The following is a 21,274-nucleotide window of genomic DNA, read 5'->3' as shown; positions in this document are numbered from 1 at the left end:
GTGGGGGTGCAGGTGAGGGGGTGCATGGGGTTGGAGGTGGGATGCCGATGAGCGGTGTAGCAGGTAGGAGGTGAGGGTCCAGGTGCAGGGTGCAGGGGGTGGAGGTGGGGTACAGGTGAGGGATGTAGGGGGTAGGAGGTGAGGGTGCAGATGAGGGGGTGCAGGGGGTAGGAGGTGGGGGTACAGGTGAGGGGTTGCAGAGGGAATGAGGTGGAGTGCAGGTGAGGGGTACAGGGGGTAGGAGGCGGGATGCAGGTGAGGGGATGCCGGGGGTAGGAGGTGGGGTGCAGGTTAGGGAGTGCAGGGAGAGGGGGTGACGGTGCAGGTGAGAGTGAATGGTGTCTAGCCCTGTGAGTGTCCTGCAGGGTCCGGGCTGTGAACTGTGAACGCCACCTCCAGCACTGTGCTGCACTGGGTCCCTGGTGGCTGACTGTGCCCTGCTCCCTGAAACACCCCAAGTTCCTGGGTGCTGCCCGCCAGGCACACTTCCAGCCTGAGGCTTGAGTCTGAGTGACCTGTGTGCAGTGTCCAGTCCAGAACAAGGCGGAAGAACAGCTGATAGTCCCGGTGTTGCCTGAGACAAACCTGTGTCCTGTGGTCTGGAGAAGTGCTGTGTCCACCCCAGGTCCCAGTGGGCAGGGTGCTGTATACTAAGCTTCCAATAGAGAGGGCCCTGTCCACTCTGGGGCCCATTGCAGACTTTCTGTCCACTGCAGCATCCAGTGGGGAGTTCCTGTCCACCCCAGAATCCAGTGGGAGTTCCCGTCCACCTCACTGTCCAGTGGGGAGGGTCCTATCCACTGCAGCATCCAGTGGGAGTTCCTGTCCACCTCAGTGTCCAGTGGGGAGGGTCCTGTCCACTGCAGCATCCAGTGGGGAGTTTCTGTCCACAGAAGCATCCAGTGGGAGTTCCTGTCCACCTCAGTGTCCATCAGGGAGATTCTGTCCACTTCAGCATCCAGTGGGGAGGTCCTGTCCACCTCACTGTCCAGTGGGGAGGGTCCTGTCCACTGCAGCAACCAGTAGGGAGGCCCTTGGTGTGGAGGAGCGGTGGCTGTAAGTGGAAGCTGGCCTGTGCTGGGCCCTCCGGGCTGCCGCCCACACTCAGGCCTGTGGTCACTGGCGCCCCACAGCCCCCCCCCCATGCCTGTCGGCATGAACATAGACATATCCAGAATCAACATGGTGTCAGAGATCAACATGGTGAGTGGGATCCTGGGGGAGGGGCCTGTGGTCAGATGGCGGCTAAGAGAGTCAGGGGTCCTGGGGGTCTTGGAAGCTGTGAGGGTCTGGGGACTGTGAGTTGGGGGCCATGAGGGTCTTGGGGGCTGAGAGGGTCTGGGGGCTGTGAGGGTCTTGGCGCTATGAGGGTCTGCGGACTGTGAGGGTCTGGGGCCTGAGAGTGGGGGCTGTGAGTGTCTGGCCACTATGAGGGTCTTGGGGGCTGAGAGGGTCTGGGGCCTATGAGGGTCTGGGGGCTGAGAGTCTCTCAGGGCTGAGAGGGTCTTGTGGGCTGAGAGGGTCTGGGTGCTGTGAATCTGCAGGTTGTAAGTAGGGGGGCTGTCATGGTCTGAGGGCTCTGAGGGTCTGCGGCCTGTGAGGTTTGGGAGTTGTGATAGTGGGGTTGTGAGTGTCTTAGTGCTGTGTGGATCTGGGGAACTGTGAGTTGAGGGAACAGGTTTGGTGACTGTGGGGTGAGGCTGTGGATTGGGGGGCTATGGGTTTGGTGTTGTCGGTTTGGGGGGCTGTAGGTTTTTGGGTCTGTGGGTTTGGGGGGCTGTGGGATTTAGGGGCTGTGGGTTTTGGACCTGTTGGTTTGGGGAGCTGTGAATTGGGGGTAGTGGGTTTCGGGGCTGTGGGTTTGGGTGGCTGTGGGTTTGTGGGTCTGTTGTTTTTAGGGGCTGTGGTCTGTGGCTCTATGGGTTTGGGGACCTGTGTGTTTGGGGCGCTGTGGGTTTGTGGCCTGTGGTTTTTAGTGGCTGTGGGTTGGGGGGCTGTGTGTTTAGGAAGCTGTGGGTTTTGGGGCCGTGTGTTGGGGGGTTGTGGTTTTAGTGGCCACTGGGGTTGGGGCTTTGGGTTTGTGGCCTGTGGATTTGGGGGCTATGGTTTTTAGGGGCTGTGGGTTTGGGGGCCTATATGTTTGAGGGGCTGTGGATTTGTTGGGCTGTGGATTGGGGGTTTGTGGGTTTGAGGGTTGTGGTTTTGGGGGACTGTGGGTTTGGGTGTTGTGGGTTGTGGGGCTGTGGGTTTTGGGTTTGTGGCTTTGGGGTTTGTGGCTTTGGGGGTTGTGGGTTGTGGGTTTGGGGGCTGTGTGTTTGGGATTGTGGGTTGGGGGGCAGTCGTTTGGGGGCTGTGGGTTTGGGGGCTGTGGTTTGGGGCCTGTGGGTTAGGGGGCTGTGGTTTTGGGTGTTGTGGGCTGGGGAGCTGTTGGTGGGCTGTGGGTTGGGGGCGGGGGTTGTGGGTTGGGGGCTGTGTGTTTGGGGGCCGTGGATTTGGGGGGCTATGTGTTTGTGGCCTGTGTGTTTGGGTAGCTGTTGGTTTGTGGGTTGTGGTTTGGGGCTCTGTTGGTGGAGGGATGTGGGTTGAGTGTTGTGGTTTGGAGGCCTGTGCGTTTGGAGGGCTGTTGGTTTGGGGGTTGTGGGTTTGGGGGCTTGGGTTTGGGGGTTGCATATTTGGTGACTGCAAGATGGTGGCTGTTGGTTTGAGGTGCTCTGAGGCCCTGGTCCTGGTGAACCCTTCTCCCCCATCCAGTTTTGATAGCATTGTGCCCAGATTCAGCAGGACCCTCAGGCAGCCATGAGGGCTGCCAGATGCAGGGTGCCTGTCTTGTTTGGGTCCCAGGTGGTCTCCTAGGAATACTAGGTGGTATTCCTAGTTGATCAGGAAGAGGAGAGGAGAGGGCAGGGGAGAGGAGGGAAAGGGAGGAAAAGAGAGGGAAGGAGAGGAGAGGAACAGATCTGCTGCTGCTCTTAACCCCTCCTCCCAGGTCTTTAATGTTTAACTCCATTCTGCAGATAAGCCAAAAGAAATCTAAACCACCTCTTTATTTATTTCCACACCCAGACCACAAAGTTTGCAAAAAAAAAAAAAAAAAAGGCTTCCTGGAAGGAGTCACTACCATTTCCCAGGCCACTGTGTCAGTTACCCTTTTTATTTTAATTAATTTTAATGAGAGAAAGACAGTTCAGAGCCTCTCTTCTCAGCTCCAGGTCTTGTTGAGTCCATGCTCCATGTTCCTTTTCCTTCCAGAGCTCCAGGCCTTGCTGAGTCCTTGTTCCTTGTCTTCCCTTCATGCCCAATTCCAGGCACTGCTCCATGCCCCCTCCCTCCTGCCTGACTCCTGGCCTGGCTCCATTTCCCCTTTCCCTGCACAGCTCTAGGCTCTGGGTGAGTCTCTGCTCCATGTCCCCCCTCTTTTCTCAGCTGCAGGATCTGCTCTCTTTGTTTCCCCTCCCTGGCCAGCTCCAGGTCCTGCTGAGTCCCTGTTCCTTGTCCCCTCTTCCTCCAGAGCTCTAGGCTTTTCTGAATTCTTATTCCTTATCCTCCCTTCCTACCCAATTCCAAGCACTGCTCCATGCATCCTTCCCCACCTGCCTCCAGGCCCTGCTCCATGTCCCTGATTCCTGCCCAGCTCTAGGCCCTGCTGAGTCCCTACTCCATGTCTTCTCTCTCTGCCCAGCTCTAGGCACTGCTGAGTCTCTGCTGCATGCCCCCCTCCCTTCTGGGCTCCAGGCCCTTTCAATTTCCTGCTTCACATCCCCTTTCCCTACCCAGCTTCAGGTCCTGTGACCATAATATGTTGCTCCATGGGGTTCTGGTATTCCCCACAACTAGCTACTCTGCAGTACTGTCACTACTCCCACACTTGTCAGTTTCACTGATGTGACAGATCCAGAGATAAGTGACACCACTGTCATCTTCAATTTACTGATAGGGATACTGAGTTTCAGGACATGGCATCTTATCCAAGGACAACCAACGAGTGAGAGCTAAGTTCAGGTTGGAGCTTAGCTCTGGGGATTGCTATTCTTAAACCTCATTGAGATTTCCTGCTTTCCCCCAGCCACAGACCTGCTGCAGGACCCCAATGATCCCCTTCTCAGGGGGCAGCCCACCCTCCAGCCTTCACCGGGGAGACAGAGGTGCACCCGCAGCAGGTAGATGGTAAAGTCCAGAAGGGAGGAGTTGCACCTCCATGGGTTCCCGCTATGGTAGAGGCTGTGCAGGGCTGGGAGGCCACTAAGAGCAGCTTGGTCGAGGCTGTGTAAGCCCCTGTGGCGCAGGTCAAGCAGTCATAGGGCACTGGCATTGGTGAAGGCCCAGAAGGGCACTGCCCTCAGCTGTGGGTTGTGTGATAGATTGAGTTGCAGCATGACAGCCAGTGGGGAGAAGGCCCCTTGTGCCATGGCTGCTAGTACATTGCTGAGGTCCAGGTACAGCAGGCAGGAGACCCCTACAGAGGTGTAGTCCAGCACCTCACGGACCCATTCTGTGAGCATTCCAGGGAGACCAGGTCACTGAGACGCCCCAGGTCCAGCGCTGGCAGAAATATCAGTGAGTTGTGGGCCAGGGTCAGCCTGTGGGTGCTCAGGGACAGGTTACGGGGGTACTCACTTAGTCCAGCCCACAAGCAAATGGCCTCCTGTTTCTGGCATTTGCAGGAAGTGGGGCACCCAGACCCTGAGACAAAGCCTATTCCAAAGGTCAGGAGCAGCCAACAAGGCCCAGGGCCTGAAGCCGGGACATCACTCGTGGTAGCTGCTCTTGGCTCCTTCTGCCCTCAGCCAACCAGGACTGGAGGCACCAGTAGGAAGCCTGTACCCTAGCTTCTTTTGGAGATTTTCATTGGTGAGCCAGGGGGAGGAAGAGGATGAAACTTCAGGCCACTGGAGGTTGGCCTACTCCCTAGGGCTGGTCCCTGCCTGCTTCTGTCAACCCAGGGTCGCCAGGGAGACTCAGGACAGCCAGGTCACCATCTGATACCTTTGTGATGTCAGCAGACTGGAAGGGAGGAGGCTTGGGGCCACAATCTCCATCAGGGTCTGGGGTGCTGTGTGTAGGTGTCCTGAGGGGAATTCTACATGTAGGGTTGCAATATTCATGTGTGTGTATGTTTGTGTGTGTGTTTGTGTGTATGTCTTCCCTGAGACTGCCCTATAGGGCAGTGCGGACCACACCCATCCAGAAATCTAAAGGGAGAAAGGAGGTGCAGAAGCTTCAGGAGGCCTCTGCCCTGCTGATGTGTTGTTAAAATTCGTAGGCTCTTGCCGGCCGGTCTAGCTTCACTGGCGGGTAACAGAGACGCAGAGACAACGGCTGGGCAGGGAAGCTGTATTTCTTTATTCAGGAACAACGATTCATAAACTAAGACAAACTAATCACCAAACAGAACTCTGCTGTCTCTTTGCGGCGGCACAAGCACTCTTTCTTACTCTGTAACTCGGGAACTCTCCAACCCTGGGACTCTGGAACTCTCGTACTGGGGAACCCTCTGAAACTCTGGCACACTGGAATTCTCTCTTACTCTGTAACCCTGAAACTCTCGAACTCAGGAACTCTCTCCCTTACTCTTTAACCTTTTGTTACACCCATTCAAGATGGAGACACACCCTAGGTGTGGGACTGAGAGGAAACCTCAGGCATGAGAATAATTAGCATAGCCATTGTGCGATCTACCATTTCTAATAGAGAAGGTAATGGAGAGTTTTACATATCAACAAGTCTATTTAACCTTTTGTTTAGACTAACTTAGTTAAAATATATTGATTGTTAACTAATTTTTACCTTAGACTTTAAATGTAAGTTAATTTTATCTTTATGAGAATTACATTGAAAACCTTTTTCATTTAACTTTGACTAGTAAGAATTTAGCCTTAAAGCTACTGTTTACCAAACTTTAAACATACACATAAACATGGTCATTAATACACAAGGAGAGAAACCTTTGTTACGAAGACATGTCATTTTAAACACGAATTTAAGTCTGTACTGTCTTAGTTGTTGGGGGGGGGGGTTCACCATCCGGAGGTGGCTTCCCGAGCAGCTCCACTTCTAGGAATTGTAGGTTGCGATCTCTGCACAAATCTCTGCATACTCCAGCTTGTCTGCCTTCAGACCGGACCGGCGGCTGGAGATCTCGTGTGCCCAGTTTCGGCAGGGAGCCCAGGGGTCCGGGAGGCCCGGGATGGTTCCAGAATTCATAGAAAGAGGGCAGGCAGGCCAGCTTTGCAGAAGGCGTGGGCCTAGGTTCCCAAGGGTGGCGGCCATGATGGGTTGCCGCGGCCCTGCCCCATGGCCCTGCCATGTCTGCTGCCCTGCTCGCAGTGGCCGAGCAGCATGGAGGGATCATGCTTCCAGTGCCCTGCGCCACGCAGTGGAGAGCGGGCTCCTGTGGGCTGGCCTCGGGCTCTTGCGTGTTGGCCTCGGGCTCCAGGGGCTCTTGTGTGCTGGCTTTGGCCTCCTGCGGGCTGTGGGGCTGTGGGGCTGCGGGGCTGCGGGACTGCGGACACGGTGCGCGGGGTTGTCTGGGCGCAGCCGGCTGGCTGGCTGTTTAACCAGGTGGAAACAGCAGCTCCGCGCCTCGCCTCCCTCCCGCTGGCTCTTCCCGCTGGCTGTTCTGAGTTCGCCCGAGCGAGTGGAAACCACAGAGTGGTCCAGACATAAATGTTCCAGAAACAGCAAAACAGTCTCATGAAGAAAGAGCAGAGGCCTTTGGAGATCTCTTCACAAGCAGAAGAGAAGGCCATAGTGCATAGGTAGCCAAATTGCCTTTACTTATCTGAGAGATGCGCAGGTCAGGTCCACGTGGGCACCATTTGTTGTTAAAATTTCGTAGGCTCTTGCCGGGCTGGGTTGGCTTCGCAGTGGTGAACAGAAACCTATATCGTACCGGCATTTTTTAAAAAAGAAACTGGCACAAACTAAACTTTATCAGCTTAAAAAAAACATTTCTTGCCTCTGGGGGGCTTACTTTCTTCGACGGGCATTTGCATGGGGGCAGGGAATGGCCTAGAGTCCCACAGGCAGCTAGCTGCAACTTACTTATTATGAAACAAAACTTGTTATTAGCATATCTACTGCAAGATCCAACGTTTCTAATAGAGAAGGAATTTGAGACTTTTACATATCAACAACGTCTTTTAACCTTTTGTTCGAGAGTAAGGGAGAGGGGGTTCCTGAGTCCGAGAGTTCCTGAGTTCCTGAGTTCAAGAGTAAGGGAGAGGGTTCCTGAGTTCCAGAGTAAGAGAGAGAGTGCTTGTGAGACAGCAGAGTTCTGTTTGGTGATTAGTTTGTCTTAGTTTGTGAATCGTTGTTCCTGAATAAAGAAATACAGCTTCCCTGCCCAGCCGTTGTCTGGGCGTCTCTGTTACCTGCCAGTGAAGCTAGCCCGGTCAGCTGGAGCCATCCGGAATTTTAACAACACTGATGGGTCAGTCTCAGGGAAGCCTGGTCCTCAGTATTAAGACCAGAAAGGAGGGATCCCCTGAATGTGTTGGAGGGGGGAAGTTTACATGTCTGGGAAACCCACTTTTCCAACAAGTCTAAGCTGTTACTTAATCAAAACCTCAGTGTATGGGTGCTGGGAGAAAAATCTGATGTGAACGGCTTCATTTTTTTGTATCTCTGGGTCTTTAATTTAATTTTAATTCATTCATACATTAATCCACTCATTCACTTATTTTTCCACAGGAATGCTCAGCTCTGGCTTCTAGTGGTGCCTGCAGTCAAACTTGGGACCTTGGAGCCCCTGGAAGGAGAGGCATTTTGCAGAACCACTAAGCTGTCTTTTCAGCTTTCCCAGGCTTTCTGAAAGTAACAAGTTCTCTCCACAGGGTGAGTGTGTATTTGCTGCCGTATTGTAGGTGTTGAAAAGGGGAAGGAGTCTGGGGGAGGTAAGAAGGGATGCATTAAGAGTTGGGAGGTGATCCTGATGCCGCCCTGAATTCCCTGGGCAGATGTCCCTACCAATGTGTTCTATAGACCCACCTCGCCATAGCCCCGCCCCACTACCGAAAGAGAAAGACAGGATAGGAGTATGGATCACCCTGTCAACACCCATGTTCAGCGGGGAAGCAATTACAGAAGCCAGACCTTCCACCTTCTGCATCCCATAATGCTCCTGGGTCCATACTCCAGAGGGATAAAGAATAGGAAAGCTATCAAGGGAAGGGATGAGATATGGATATCTGGTATTGGGAATTGTGTGTAATTGTACTCTTCTCATCAAATGTTTTTTGTCAGTGTTTCTTTTTTGTAAATAACAATTTCAAAAAGAGTTGGGAAATGGATTGCTCTGGGAAAAAGTAAGTGGATGAGTGAGTGAATGAATGAATGAGACCCACCCTAAAAGCTACACTCTTCCAGAGATTACTTTTTAAAAAATTTTTATTATCTTTGTATATTTATTGGACAGAGACAGCCAGAAATTGAAAGGAAGAAGAGAGAGATAGAGAGAGAGAGAGAGAGAGAGAGAGAGAGAGACTTGCAGACCTGCTGCACCTCTCACAAAGCTTTCACACTGTAGGTGGGGACCAGGGGCTTGAACCTGGGTCCTTGTGCACTGTAATATGTGCACTCAACCTAATGCACCACCACCTGGCACCAATGTTTGCTTTCTTTTGCGTGTCTCTCTTCTTTTCTTTCTGGGAAGGGTGGGGGTAGAGGTGGGGGTGTTGAGTCATCTTTGGAGCTTCCCTGTTCAGGGCTGACATTTCAAAGAGAGAAAGAGACTACGTCTGGAAGCCTGAGATATTTTTCATGCATACTCATGAGACAGCTATTTCCAGGAAGGTTCTAGGCTGTTTACCCTAGGTGGACTTGCTTCACCTCTTGGGGGGTGGGTAGCTTATTTTTGGACTGGTTGCTGAATGGTTCATAGCCCCAATTTGTCACCTTTTTTTTTTTGAGAGCCGGTGGGGGGCAGGTAGAGGAGGGAGAGACATCTATAGCACTGATCCACTACTTATGAAGCACCTGACTCTGCAGGTGAGGACTGAGGGCTTGAACCCAGGTCTTTGTGCATGGAAATGGATGCAGTCTGCCAGGGGCATTACTGCCTGGCCCCTTTACTCCCCCCTTTCCCTTTAGGTTTTACCAATGGAGACTCTGAGTGCAGGGGTGGGAGGGTCAGAAAGTAGCTGGGAGCTGCTATCTAGGGATCTCAGCCCAGCCTCACTCAGCTCCTGTCTTTAGCCAGATCTGATAGAGATTCACCAACCCTGTTTAGTGCTGCCTCTCAAGTGCCAACTGGCCTCTGAGGCTGGGTTCCATCCCCCTACAGGTGGGCAAGTCACAGGGACAGGTGACCCCCCCATGGTCACGTACCACTGGACATGTAATCACAGGTAAGCAACTTGACTCCCTCTCTCAGAGGCTCCCTCTCCCCAAAGTAAGGCAAGTTATCTCTGTTGGCTAGATGTGTTTTGTATGTGTGACCCAGGTTTGAGCCCTGCCCTACCACATTGCTTTAGTATTGTAGTCGCTATCCCTCGCTGACCCCCTGAAAAACAAACAAACAAATAAACACAGAAAAAGAAATGTTGATAGTCCAAGCATTTGGAACCTGGTATCCTATTCTCTCCAAACCTGGGTGCCACCACATCCCTTTGCAATGAGAGAGGTCAATCTTACCTGGGTGGCCCATGGCAGGGGTGGGGGTAAGTTCAGTCTGGAAGGGAAAGAGCTCCATCATATGCCAGGAGGCCTTGGTATGGGCCAAATCTCTGTGTGTATGCCTGTGTGTCAGTATATGTGTGGATGTTGTATGAATATAGTAGGTGTGTATGGTCTTAAATAAGCATGTGGGTATGTATTTTCATGTGTATTTATGTGTACATAGTATAGGTGTATATATGTTTGAGTGTATTTGTGTCTGCATGTGTGTTTGTGTGTACTTAAATGTTTTGTGTACACACATATATATGTATATATGAATATGTATATGAATATGCATATATATGTGTATATCTACATGTGTTTGTGTGTTAGTTCTTGTGTGTTGGTGTGTGCACATGTGTGTATATCTGTGCCTGTATATATGTGTCTTGTCTATATGTGTGTGAGAGTGTAAATGTGTGTCTATATATGTGTGTTTATGTGAGAGAGAGAGAGAGAGAGAGAGTGAGAGAGAGAGATTGACAGAGTGCCATGGAGCCAGAGTTGACTTTCATGCCATCTGGTGTGGCCTATTTTTGTCTCTTCTCCTCTGGCTGCCTGAGGCTGAACTGAGGGGACTGATCCCTTACAGAGTTCACAGAAGAGGTGATGCTCCCCCTGCTGTTGCCCAGGCAGCCTTCACTCCTTGCCATGTGCTACCATGCCTCTGCCCTCCCTACACAGAGTAATCCAGGGCTGCTTCTGAAAACCTGCCCTTCTCCATAGCCTGCCTCCCGTTATCTCTCCCTCTTTCTCTTTCTTTCATCTTTTTAACTGGGGCCCTGCTCAGCTCTGGCTTTTGGTGGTGCTGGGGCTTGGTCCTGGTGCCTCAAAGCTTCAGGCTGGAAAGATTTTTTTGTATCTCCAAGGCAGGCTCCCCTGCAGAAGTCACTGGGCTGCAGTGGGAGTTGGGAGTGCTTTCAGTTGACAACATGTGTGGGTGTCTCATGGATTCCACTAGATGATCTAGTTTTGCAGGGACTTTCAAGGACAGGAACACATGTTGAGGGTCTTTAGGCAATACCCTGGGTCTGTGTGTGTTGGTTTCCCTTGTGAAATTAGGGAGACCCATGCTGTTTTTGTATGTTTGCTGTTGCTTTTATACAAACAGAGAATTTTGGGGGGGATGAGATATATATATATATATATATATATATATATATATATATATATAGAGAGAGAGAGAGAGAGAGAGAGAGAGAGAGAGACAGATACTTCTAGTACTGCTTATTGCTCTCAAAGTTTTCCCCTTGTAGTTTGGGACCAGGACCAGAAACCCAGGTCATTGTACTTGGTGACTTGTGTGACACCACTGCCCAAATGCTGCTTTTGCAGGCTTGTGATGTAGAAGGCAAGTGGTGAGAAAGAGGCAGTGAACCCTCCCTCCACTGTTCTCTCAGCCTCTGGGTCATGGTATTTCACAGCCAGGAGTCCTGTTTATTGAGGAAGCTTCTAGAAAGAGCCTATTCATGGCTCTTGGAACCAAATGGGACAGAGCAAGCACCCCGGAAGTATGTCTCCTGACTGGAGGTCCTCCTCTAGTGAGGTCCACCATCACTGCACATGCTTCCCACTGCTCTGTGCATAGCACCCCATTCCCCATCCCTGGTCCCCACACAGCTTTCACTTCTGACTGCAAGAGATGCTGGTGACATAGGACCTGTCAGACTCTCAAAAGGCTCAAGGCACTTTGCAGTTGTAAACTCTCTCTTTTAAAGTGAAAAACATAGTTATTTATCATGAGACAGGAAGAGAGATACCAGAGCACTGCTCAGCACTGGCATAAGGTAGTACTAGGGATTGAACTAGTGATCTCTGGGGCCTCAGACCTGTGAGCTGGTGCTCTAACAGTCTGAGATGGCTCAGTGGCCCTCAGCTTTAAATTCACTTGTTAGGGTTTGGCAGCACTGGTCATCTATATAGTGTGCTGCTTTGCCACGTGCTCAACTCAGATTCGTGCCTGGTCCCAACCATAATGGAGGAAGCTTTGGTGCTATGCTCATTTCCTTCCTTTCTTTTTCTTTCTTCCTTCCTTCCTTCCTTCCTTCCTTCCTTCCTTCCTTCCTTCCTTTCTTTCTTTCTTTCTTTCCTCCCTCCTCCTTTCTCTCTCTGCCTCTCTGTTTCACTCTTTATCAGAAAGAGGAAGTAGGGCAGTGCAGGTGGTGGCCCACTTGGTAGAGTCCACACATCACCAAGCACAGGCACCTTGGTTGCAATCTCTGGTCTTCACCCACAGGAGGGGAAACTTCATGAGCAAAGTCAGTGCTGCAGAAGTCTCTTCTCTCTCCCCTCTCTTCCTCCCTCTTCATCTCTGTTTCTAGCCAAAGAAAAGAAAAGGAGGGGGAATGGTTGCTGGGAATACTGCTACTGAACCTCAGTAATACCCCTGCTAGTCAGAAAAGTATCGTAAACTAAAAAAGACACAAAAGCCCGGCTCTTTGGAGAATGCCTGGCCATGGAATCAATGGCATGATCTGCTGTTCTACTTGAATGTCCCTGACCTTAGAGGACCTGTGGAGGATAGCCAGGTACTAGCCCCCCAAAGTTTTCTCCTTATTCTCCCTCTCCTTCCCTCATAGGGTCCTCTGCTTTGTTGCAGCACACCATGTCCAGTTCATGTTTCACTTTGTGCCAAGTCCTACTAGTAAGTAAGATCATTTGATATTAGTCCTTATCTTTTTGGCTTATCTCACTCAACGTGATGTCCTCATGTTTCATCCAGGAGGATGCAAAAAGATATTAATTCATCATTTTTAATAGCTGATTAGAATTACACTTTGACCAAAACCTAGATATACACCTGTTTCTGTGAGAGAGAGCATATGTTCATACGTACCCATAAACTACTGCAAAATATATACCTGAAAGCAGAGGTACACTAGAGTTTGCAGTGAGTACCTCCCTAATACTTCCTCTCCACTATTCCAAGCTTCGGGTCCATGATTGCTCAACAATTTGTTTGGCTTCGTATGTTAACTCTCTTTTCAGTCACCAGGTTCCAGATGCCATCAGGATGCTGGCCAGGCTTCCCGGGATTGAAGACCCTAACAATGTATCCTGGAGCTCAGCTTCCCCAGAGACACACCCTACTAGGGAAAGAAAGAGGCAGACTGGGAGTATGGACTGACCAGTCAACACCCATGTTTAGCAGGGAAGCAATTACAGAAGCCAGACCTTCTACCTTCTGCAACCCACAATGACCCTGGGTCCATGCTCCCAGAGGGATAGAGAATGGGAAAGCTGTCAGCGGAGGGGGTGGGATATGGAGATTGGGTGGTAGTTATTGTGTGGAGTTGTACCCCTCCTACCCTATGGTTTTGTTAATTAATCCTTTCTTAAATAAAATGAAAAAAAAGAATTAAACTGTGTATGCAAAATTTTTTTTAGCCACTCATCTGATGTTGGACATATGGGTTGCTTGCAGGTCCTGATACTTAACAAATTGTGCTGCTATGAACATAAGTATTCAGATAGGTAAATCTGTTTCCATTGGGCAAATACTCAGGAGAGGAATTGGTACATTTCTAGTGTGCTGATAAGACTTCAGATTGCTTTCTACAGTGTTTGGATCATGTTCCTTTTTCTCCACATCCTTTCCAACATTTGTGATTTCTGTCCTTTCTGATGAATGTCATTCTCACGTGTGTATAAAGTGGTAACTCATTGTCTTTACCTGTATTTTTATAATGAACAGTGACTTTGGGCACCTTCTCATTATATCTGTTGGCCCTCTGGATCTCTTCCTCAGTGAAATTTCTGCTCATGTCCTGGTCCCATTCTCTAAGTGGGTTATTCATTTATTTATTTTGTGCATTGTGTAAAGATCTTCTTCCATGCCATTGGATGCCCTTCTGTTTGGGTGGTGGTACCCTTTGCTTTGCAGAGCTCTTCAGTTTGATGTAGTTCCATTGGATTATTTTTTTCTTTTGTTTTCTTTGCTGTTGGATTTGAATCCTTGGAAGCTTTTATGAAGCATAAGTTGTGAAGTGTCCTGCTAATGTTTTTTCCCATGTATTTCTAGCCCAATATCCATGTCCTTGATCCAGTTGCAGTTGACTTTGGAGCATGGTACAACTTCATGTTTCAATTCAACTTTCCCAGTGCTATTTGTTGAAGAGATTCTCCTTTTGCCATTTAATGGTTTGAGTCTACTTGGAAAATACTTGTTGGCTACAGATGTGGAGCCTTATTTCTGGGTCTGGGTCTTCAATTTTATTCCACTGGTCTGTGTGTCTGATTTGTTTCCAGCACCAGAGGGTTTTGGTTACAGTAGTTCAGTGTTATAGCTTGAGGTTAGGTAGTGTAATGCTTCCAGTCTTATTCTTTTGTCTTAAGGCTGCTTGGGAAGTCTTGGAGACTTTTTGGTTCCAAATAATTTTTTGTATAATTTGTTCTATTCTTTTAAAGAAGTTTGCTGGTACCATGATGGGGATGTCATTATATCTGTACATGGCTTTGGGGAGGATAATCATTTTGATGATGTTAATCTTGTCAGAACATGAGCAAGGGATATTTTTCCATTTCCTTGAAGCATGATTTATAGTTTTCAGTGGATAAGTCCTTCACTCCTTTGCTAACTTTATTCCCAAATATTTGATTGTTTTTGCTGCTATGGTGACGTGGATTGATTTTTGTATCTTTCCATCTTCCGGATTTGTGTTTTCATAGAGGAATGCCATTGATTTTTGTAGCCTGCCAAGTTTATTATATATTTTCAATAAATCTGGGAGTTTTCTTTTTAATATTTTATGATTTATTTATTTTATTTATAAAAAGGAAACACTGACAAAACCATAGGATAACAGGGGTAGAACTCCACACAATTCTGACCACCAGAACCCATATCCCAACTTCTCCCTTGATAGCTTTCCTATTCTTTAACCCTCTGTGAGTATGGACCTAAGGTCATTGTGGGATGCAGAAGCTTGAAGGTGTGGCTTCTGTAATTGCTTCCCACTGAACATGGGTGTTGACAGGTCAATCCAAACTCGCAGCCTTCCTCTTTGTTTCCCTAGTGGGTTGGGGTTCTGGGGAATTGGGGCACTAGGACACACTGGTGGGGTTGTCTGTCCAGGGAAGTTTGGTTGTTATCCAGCTAGCATCTGGAGCCTGGTGTCTGAAAAGAGAGTTAACATATAAAGCCAAACAAATTGTTGACTCATCATGAACTTAAACTCTAAAAGAGTGCAGATGAAGAGTTAGGGGAGGGGGTCTCCATTTTTTTGGATAGCTAGTAGGCAATTTTGGTTATATTCTAAAGAACCTGTGGCTATACTAGTTTTTTTTTTCTTTCTCTCCCCCACTGCCTGTAATCTGATATGCAGGTGTATCTAAGTTATTGTCTGGGGAGATGATGACTTGACTGCAAAAAGGATCAGAAAGCTGGATCAGGGAAGAAAGCACCTCCCAAATATGGGAAAGGGGCATATTGTTGACTATAAACCCCATTTATTTGATGTGATCTGGGGCCCATATTCAGCCTATGTGACCTCTGCATCCCTGTACATCTGAGCTCACATTCTGTGGTCATCAATAGAAACAATCCAAGCTGCTCCAATATCAATGCATCTTCCTCATGTGTAGCATAGAGTATGTTGTCCAGCCTCCCTTCAGAGGATGGAGCATTCTCTACCATTGTTGATTCAAGTTGAGGGCAAGGTCCTATGGAGTCACACAAAGGGGTCAATTTTGTTATTTTGATAGAGATGATCAGTAAATGGAGAGAGGGATTTATATGAGGTCTAGCCCTATAATGTCTGTTTGGGAATCTCAGGACTCCCCAATTAGGGCCCCAGCCAATGGAATGGCCTGATAGTGACTAAAGAGTCATCGTTAAAGTATGCCAGTCTCTTTCCCTTCTTCAGCTTTTGCAGTCCTTGCCTTGAGCTTTGGAGTGAGTAAGTGAGAGAACTGTAATAGGAGGTAGGTGAGGAGGGTATCTAAGTCTAAGTAGACACTATTTCTTTAGGAACTTTATACTGACTCATGGCAGACTATTGTGTATTTTTGCTTTCAGGGATATATTTTGTCCTAATTTATGGATACATGTGAACATATGCTCTGTCTCACAGGACCTGGTCTATTTTTAGGTTTTGGGACTTTGAAAGGAAGTGAACCACCTGGAATGGAATTAGAGAATTCTATGAAAGGAAAGGTCTCACCAGAGCAATGAAGCTGAAGGGTTGGCATTCCATACCTGATGTCTCTGGAAACAGTCTGAAGTGAAGCATGCTAAGGTGGTACTTGTTGCATTGATTAGGTTGGGATCCACAGATTCAATATCATTTGGTCTTAGTTGATAGAAGCATGCAGGAAAGTGAACTCCACCCTAGAGGTTCCAGGACTGGGGAAATATATGCTCTGTAGAGGAAATGGGAGGTTCCTGCTGTCTTAGGGTTTAAGAAGACAATACATAGTTACTGCTATAATCACAATGCTTAGCAATTGAGTTAACTTTGAAAAAATCCCTTTGTTAGTATATAATGTACCATACACAACATAGCATAATTTATGTCGTTTGACATTATTTTTGTATAACCATGCCACTGGTTGCTTCTGTTCTCACTGGTCTAAGCTTTTAAGAGAGTCAACATATCAAAGACTCAGCCTATGTATTAAAAATACTCAGTCTGTGCTTTAAAAAGTTTGAGACATTCAATCAGGTTTCCCCCCATATTACTTAAATAGTGATTTATATGACTATAAATTATTGGGAGTGTACATAAATGCCATGCCCACCACCAAAAGACTGTGTCCCCATGAAGCCAAACATCCACCCTCACCCTCAACCCAGGGTTTTTGTTTTGCTGCCCTATTCCAAATTTAGTCAAATCCTGCTTTGAGTTTTCCTTTCTGTTATTATTTTTCTTTAAAAAATGCTTTTTATTTGTTAAAAGGAAACATTGACAAAACCATAGGATAAGAGGGGTGCAGCTTTCTACAATTCCCACCACCGGAACTGTGTATCCTATCCCCTCCTCTGATAGTTTTCCTATTCTTTAACCCTCTGGGAGTATGGACTCAAGATCATCGTGGGATGCAGAAGCATGAAGGTCTGGCTTCTGTAATTGCTTCTCCATTGAACATGGGCATGACAGTTGGATCCATACGCCCAGTCTGTCTCTTTCATTCTCTAGTGGTGAATGTCTCTGGGCAAGTGGAGCTCCAGTTCATATTGGTGGGGTTGTCTGTTCAGGGAAGTCTGATTGGCATGCTAACATCTGGAACATGGTGGCTGAATAGAGAGTTAACATACAAAGCCAAACAAATTGTTGTCCAATCATGGACCTAAGGGCTAGAATAATGCAGATGAAGAGTTGTATCTGGTCCTCCATTTTTTTAGATCGCTAGTAGGCATATTTTAGTTAAATTTTAAAGGGCCTGTGGTTATGCTAGGTTTTTTAAAATTTTTTTAATATTTATTTTATTTATTCCCTTTTGTTGCCCTTGTTGTTTTTTTTATTGTTGTAGCTATTATTGTTGTTGTCTTTGTTGGATAGGATAGATAGAAATGGAGAGAGGGAGGGGAAGGCAGAGAGGAGGAGAGAAAGATAGACACCTGCGGACCTGCTTCACTGCCTGTGAAGCGACTCCCATGCAGGTGGGGAGCCGGGGTTCGAACCGGGATCCTTATGCCAATCTTTGTGCTTTGTGCCACCTGCGCTTAGCCCACTGCACTATAGCCTGACTCCCAGTAATGCTAGTTTTTTTGTTTGTTGGTTGATAGTTTTTTTTTTTTTCCTATTTCGTTTTGCCCCTGAGCCTGAAATCTGATACACCAGTGGATCCAAGTTATTGTCTGGGGAGATGATGTCATGGCTGGGAAAAGGACCAGAAAGCTGGATCAGGGTAGAGAGTAGCTCCCTAATATGAGAAGGGGATATCTCATTGTTGTCTTTATTTGCATTTCTCTGACAGTCACTGACCTGGAACAATTTTTCTTGTGTTTGTTAGCCTTTTGAATCTCTTCTGTAGTGAATGTTCTGTTCATATCTTCTGCCCAATTTTGGATGGGGTCATTTGCTTTTTGTTGCTACATTTGCTGACCTCTTTGTATATTTTGATTTTTAGTCTCTTGATGTATGGCATGTGAAGATTTTTTCCCATTCTGTGAGGTATCTCTTTGTGTGATAGTTTCTTTGGCTGTGCAGAAGCTTTTCAATTTGATATAGTCCCATTAGTTTGTTTCTGCTTTAGTCTTCCTTGCAATTTGGTTTGTTTCATCAAAGGTGTCCTTGAGGTTTAGGTGGGGAAGTGTTCCACCAATGTTTTCCTCTAAGTATTTGATAGTTTCTGGTCTAACATCCATGTCCTTGATCCATCTGGAGGTTTTTTTTTTTTTTTTTTTTTGTGAGATAAAGTGTCTCTGTTTCATTCTTCTGCATGTTTCAGCCCAGTTTTCCCAGCACCATTTATTGAAGAGGACTTTCTTTCTCCATTTTATACTTTGGGCCCCCTTATTAAAGATTCAAGTTCCATAAGTATGGGGGTTTATTTCTGGGCCTTCAATTCTGTTCCACTGGACTGTGTGCCTATTTTTGTACTCAGGTGCTCATCATGGAAAAATGTGTGATCTGTTGGGATAAACCACACTAGGTGCCTTGGCAGCCAAATTTGTATGAGTGCTGCCTTCCATGTCACCTGGAATGAATTTTAAATTGGCCTACAAATGTCTGATGATTCAGGATAGTAGAAATGGCAGGGATATTATAGACACATAAAGGAACTCTATTTTATCTAAAAAGTTTCCTTTCATTCATTCTTTACACATGGAAATATGGTCATTCCCTGGGTCCATGCTCCCAGAGGGATAGAGAATGGGAAAGCTAACAGGGGAGGGGGTGGGATATGGAGATTGGGTGGTGGGAATTGTGTGGAGTTGTACCCCTCCTAACCTGTGGATTTGTTAATTTATTCTTTATTAAATAAAAAATAACTTAAAAAAAGAAAAGAAAGTATGGTCATAGACTTTGTGGGCAGGTCATTTCCATATGTACCATTGTTCTCCAATTTTTTAAATCTTTATTTATTGGATAGAGATAGCCAGAAATCCAGAGGGAGGATAGAAGAAGGAGAGGGACAGAGAGACAGCTGCAGTACTGCTTCACTACTAACAGAGCTTTCCCCCTGTAGGTGGAGACCGGGGGCTCGAACCGGGGTCCTTGCATATTGTAATATGTTTGCTCATCCAGGTGCGCCACCACCCAGCCCGTTCTCCAAATTTTTATTTCTCAGTCTTCTCCTTTTGCTTCTCCTTCTCTCCTCCTCCTTCTTCCTCAACAGTGTTATCAGTGACTTGGTGCCTGTATGGTGAACCGACTACTCCTGTAGCCATTTTTTTCATTTTCTTTTTTATTTAATAGAGAAAAGAGACATGGTGGGGGTAGATATAGTTGGGGAAAAAGAGAGACACCTGGAATAGGCAGTGGCAGCCTGAAGGAGAGGAAAGTTCTGCCGGGGTGGGGTGTGCCCCTTGCCTTGCCAATGTCTCTGGAGCAGGGGCAGCAATGGGAGGAGACCTTGGCCTGAGCATCCTGCCATGTGAGTGTGATTGTGGAGCTGCACCTGATGTAGCTGAGGCTGTCAGTGCCTTGAGGGGAGGTCAGACAGTGGGCTTTGCAGAGCCTGACTTAAGAGTCTTCACTGTGCAACTCAGCAGTGTCTCTGATGGCTGACTGGGGTGGAGCTGACAGTATTATTAGCTTTCAGCCTGGTTCAGACTGTATCTGTACTCCCCATTTTCAGGAAGTACACACTCCTTTAGCTTTATGATTTTCTTCAAACCTTGTGATTGCAATGTTGTAATATTATGGTTGAGTTTTGGTTGGTTACTCGATTGTTTCTGAGCATGATCTTTCAGTCTACGGCCATGCCCCAGGAAAAGAGAGTCACTTGCAGCACTTTACCACTTGTGAGTCTCCTCTACTTCACATGTGGACTGGAGACTTGACCTTGTATCCTTGCAAATGACAATATGTGCACTTTACCGAGCATACCAGCATCAAGCCCTGTTTTCAAAAAATAAATAATAAGTAATATGTCAGAAAAAGTAATAATGTTTAAGACAAGATTTCACACTGAGCAGGGAAACAGTGTCAGGATAGAGGTGGGGGGATGGCTTGGGAGGAGATGTGGAGAAGGCCTTCTGGGAGTTCCAGGAGGGCTGGAATGTGATGATGTCATCGAGCCTTCTATCCCAACTGTCATCCTGAGCTTCGACTGGGGACAGGTGAGAGAGGTGGTACCTGAGCAGAGGATTGATCGTGTCAGACAATGGGAAACATTTGTTGCTCTAAAGGTATGTTCATCAGATTCTCTGAACACTGTTGCTACTAAGGTGCCAGTTAGCTTTTCTTCAAAGTACTTTCCAGCCACTGTTAACTCAGCTGCTCCGGGTGATCACACAGTTCGCACATGGGACTTGAGGTTGTGTTTTTTCCACTGTACTTTGGTTCCATCTCTCAAGCTCATTTCCTTAACAGTTTCCTACTTTAAGAAAAAAATTATAACTCATGTGGCCCACTCCCTCATATCACATCAGGACTGTTAATTAAGTAGAAGTGTGGTGACATTTTACCTTTGTGTATTTTTAGCCTGGCTAATTCATACTTGATTCAGTTACTAATGTCATAAACTGATACTGAATCAAGAATGGTTAGAAAGGTTTTAGAAAGGTTCATGGGAGGCCCTCCAAACAAGGTGGATACCTATCACTGCAGTCAAAATATCTTTGTTATACTCTTTCTGCTCTGGGTGTGTGTAAGATAATATGGTGGTTTCTGTAAGAGATGACTATCAGTATCAGATGGGTCTGTAGTTGGATTCAGTCTGTAATAAAAGGCTACAGTCATGGTCAACTGCTATAAAGTGTAGCACAGTTTTCAGTATTTACTCATCGAAGTTTGACTTAGATGGTGTTGTAGGTTGGTTTTTCCAAGAAAGCCACAGACTATGCCCAACCTCTTTCCAACCAAGAGGAGAGGATGGATCCTTCTCCACCAGCACCTGAGTTCACACTGTTAACCAATCAAGGACCTCCACTTAACGTGTGTCAAGTCAGGGAAAGCTCACTAAGGGGTTCTTGAGCAGTGTCCCCAGCAACTGACAGGTTCAGAACTGCCAGTTCCCTCATAGTTCTTCTGTGTCCTCCTAGGTGCGTGCAGGGTCCTGCCACAGCAGTCATCACCAGTTCTGGTAAGTTCAGCTTTCTTTCAAAGTAGTGTTATTTTTCTTTCATCTATGTATTTTTTTAAAAATTAGTTATATAATGATTTAGAAGGTTGAAAGATAATAGGATACAAGAGTGTAATGTCACACTGCACCTATCACCAAAGTTTTGGGTTCTCCCCACCCAGATAACCTGCATAATTCTTTTTTGTGAGTATTTGAAATTTATTTTTACAGAAAACCAATAAAGATTTTTCTTTTTATAATTTTTATTTATAAAAAGTAAACACTGACAAAATACGTAGGATAAGAGAGGCAGTTTGAACACTCCCTCTTTATAAGTTCTTGTTTTTCTTTTTTTTTTTTTTTTCATGTGTATACTGCCTTTTCACCGATTGTGGTTAAGTTCAGATTTATTTCAGAGATAAATGGTGTTTTTTTTTCTTTCATCTAT

General features: G+C 47.0%; 1 protein-coding gene and 1 long non-coding RNA gene across 7 annotated transcripts in view; one reads left to right on the top strand and one right to left on the bottom strand.

Annotated features, from left to right (window-relative positions):
• Nucleotides 1-21,274, bottom strand: part of LOC132540441 (uncharacterized) — a 143,835-nt gene that overhangs the window by 20,084 nt on the left and 102,477 nt on the right. The window lies entirely within an intron of this gene.
• The window catches only part of LOC132540435 (uncharacterized), a 53,590-nt gene continuing 52,202 nt past the window's right edge, over nt 19,887-21,274 (top strand). For all 6 annotated transcript variants that reach the window (XR_009551622.1, XM_060198163.1, XM_060198164.1 and 3 more), the window contains exons 1-2: nt 19,887-19,951; nt 20,807-20,847. Coding sequence is in view for 5 of the 6 variants with exons in the window: in XM_060198163.1 (XP_060054146.1) it covers nt 19,927-19,951; nt 20,807-20,847 (66 nt within the window). In the remaining variant the exon portion in view is untranslated. The remainder of the gene's footprint in view (nt 19,952-20,806; nt 20,848-21,274) is intronic.

This window comes from Erinaceus europaeus, chromosome 9 (assembly GCF_950295315.1).
Source record: "Erinaceus europaeus chromosome 9, mEriEur2.1, whole genome shotgun sequence".
NCBI lineage: Eukaryota > Metazoa > Chordata > Mammalia > Eulipotyphla > Erinaceidae > Erinaceus > Erinaceus europaeus.
This window is presented reverse-complemented; position numbering and strand designations above follow the sequence as displayed.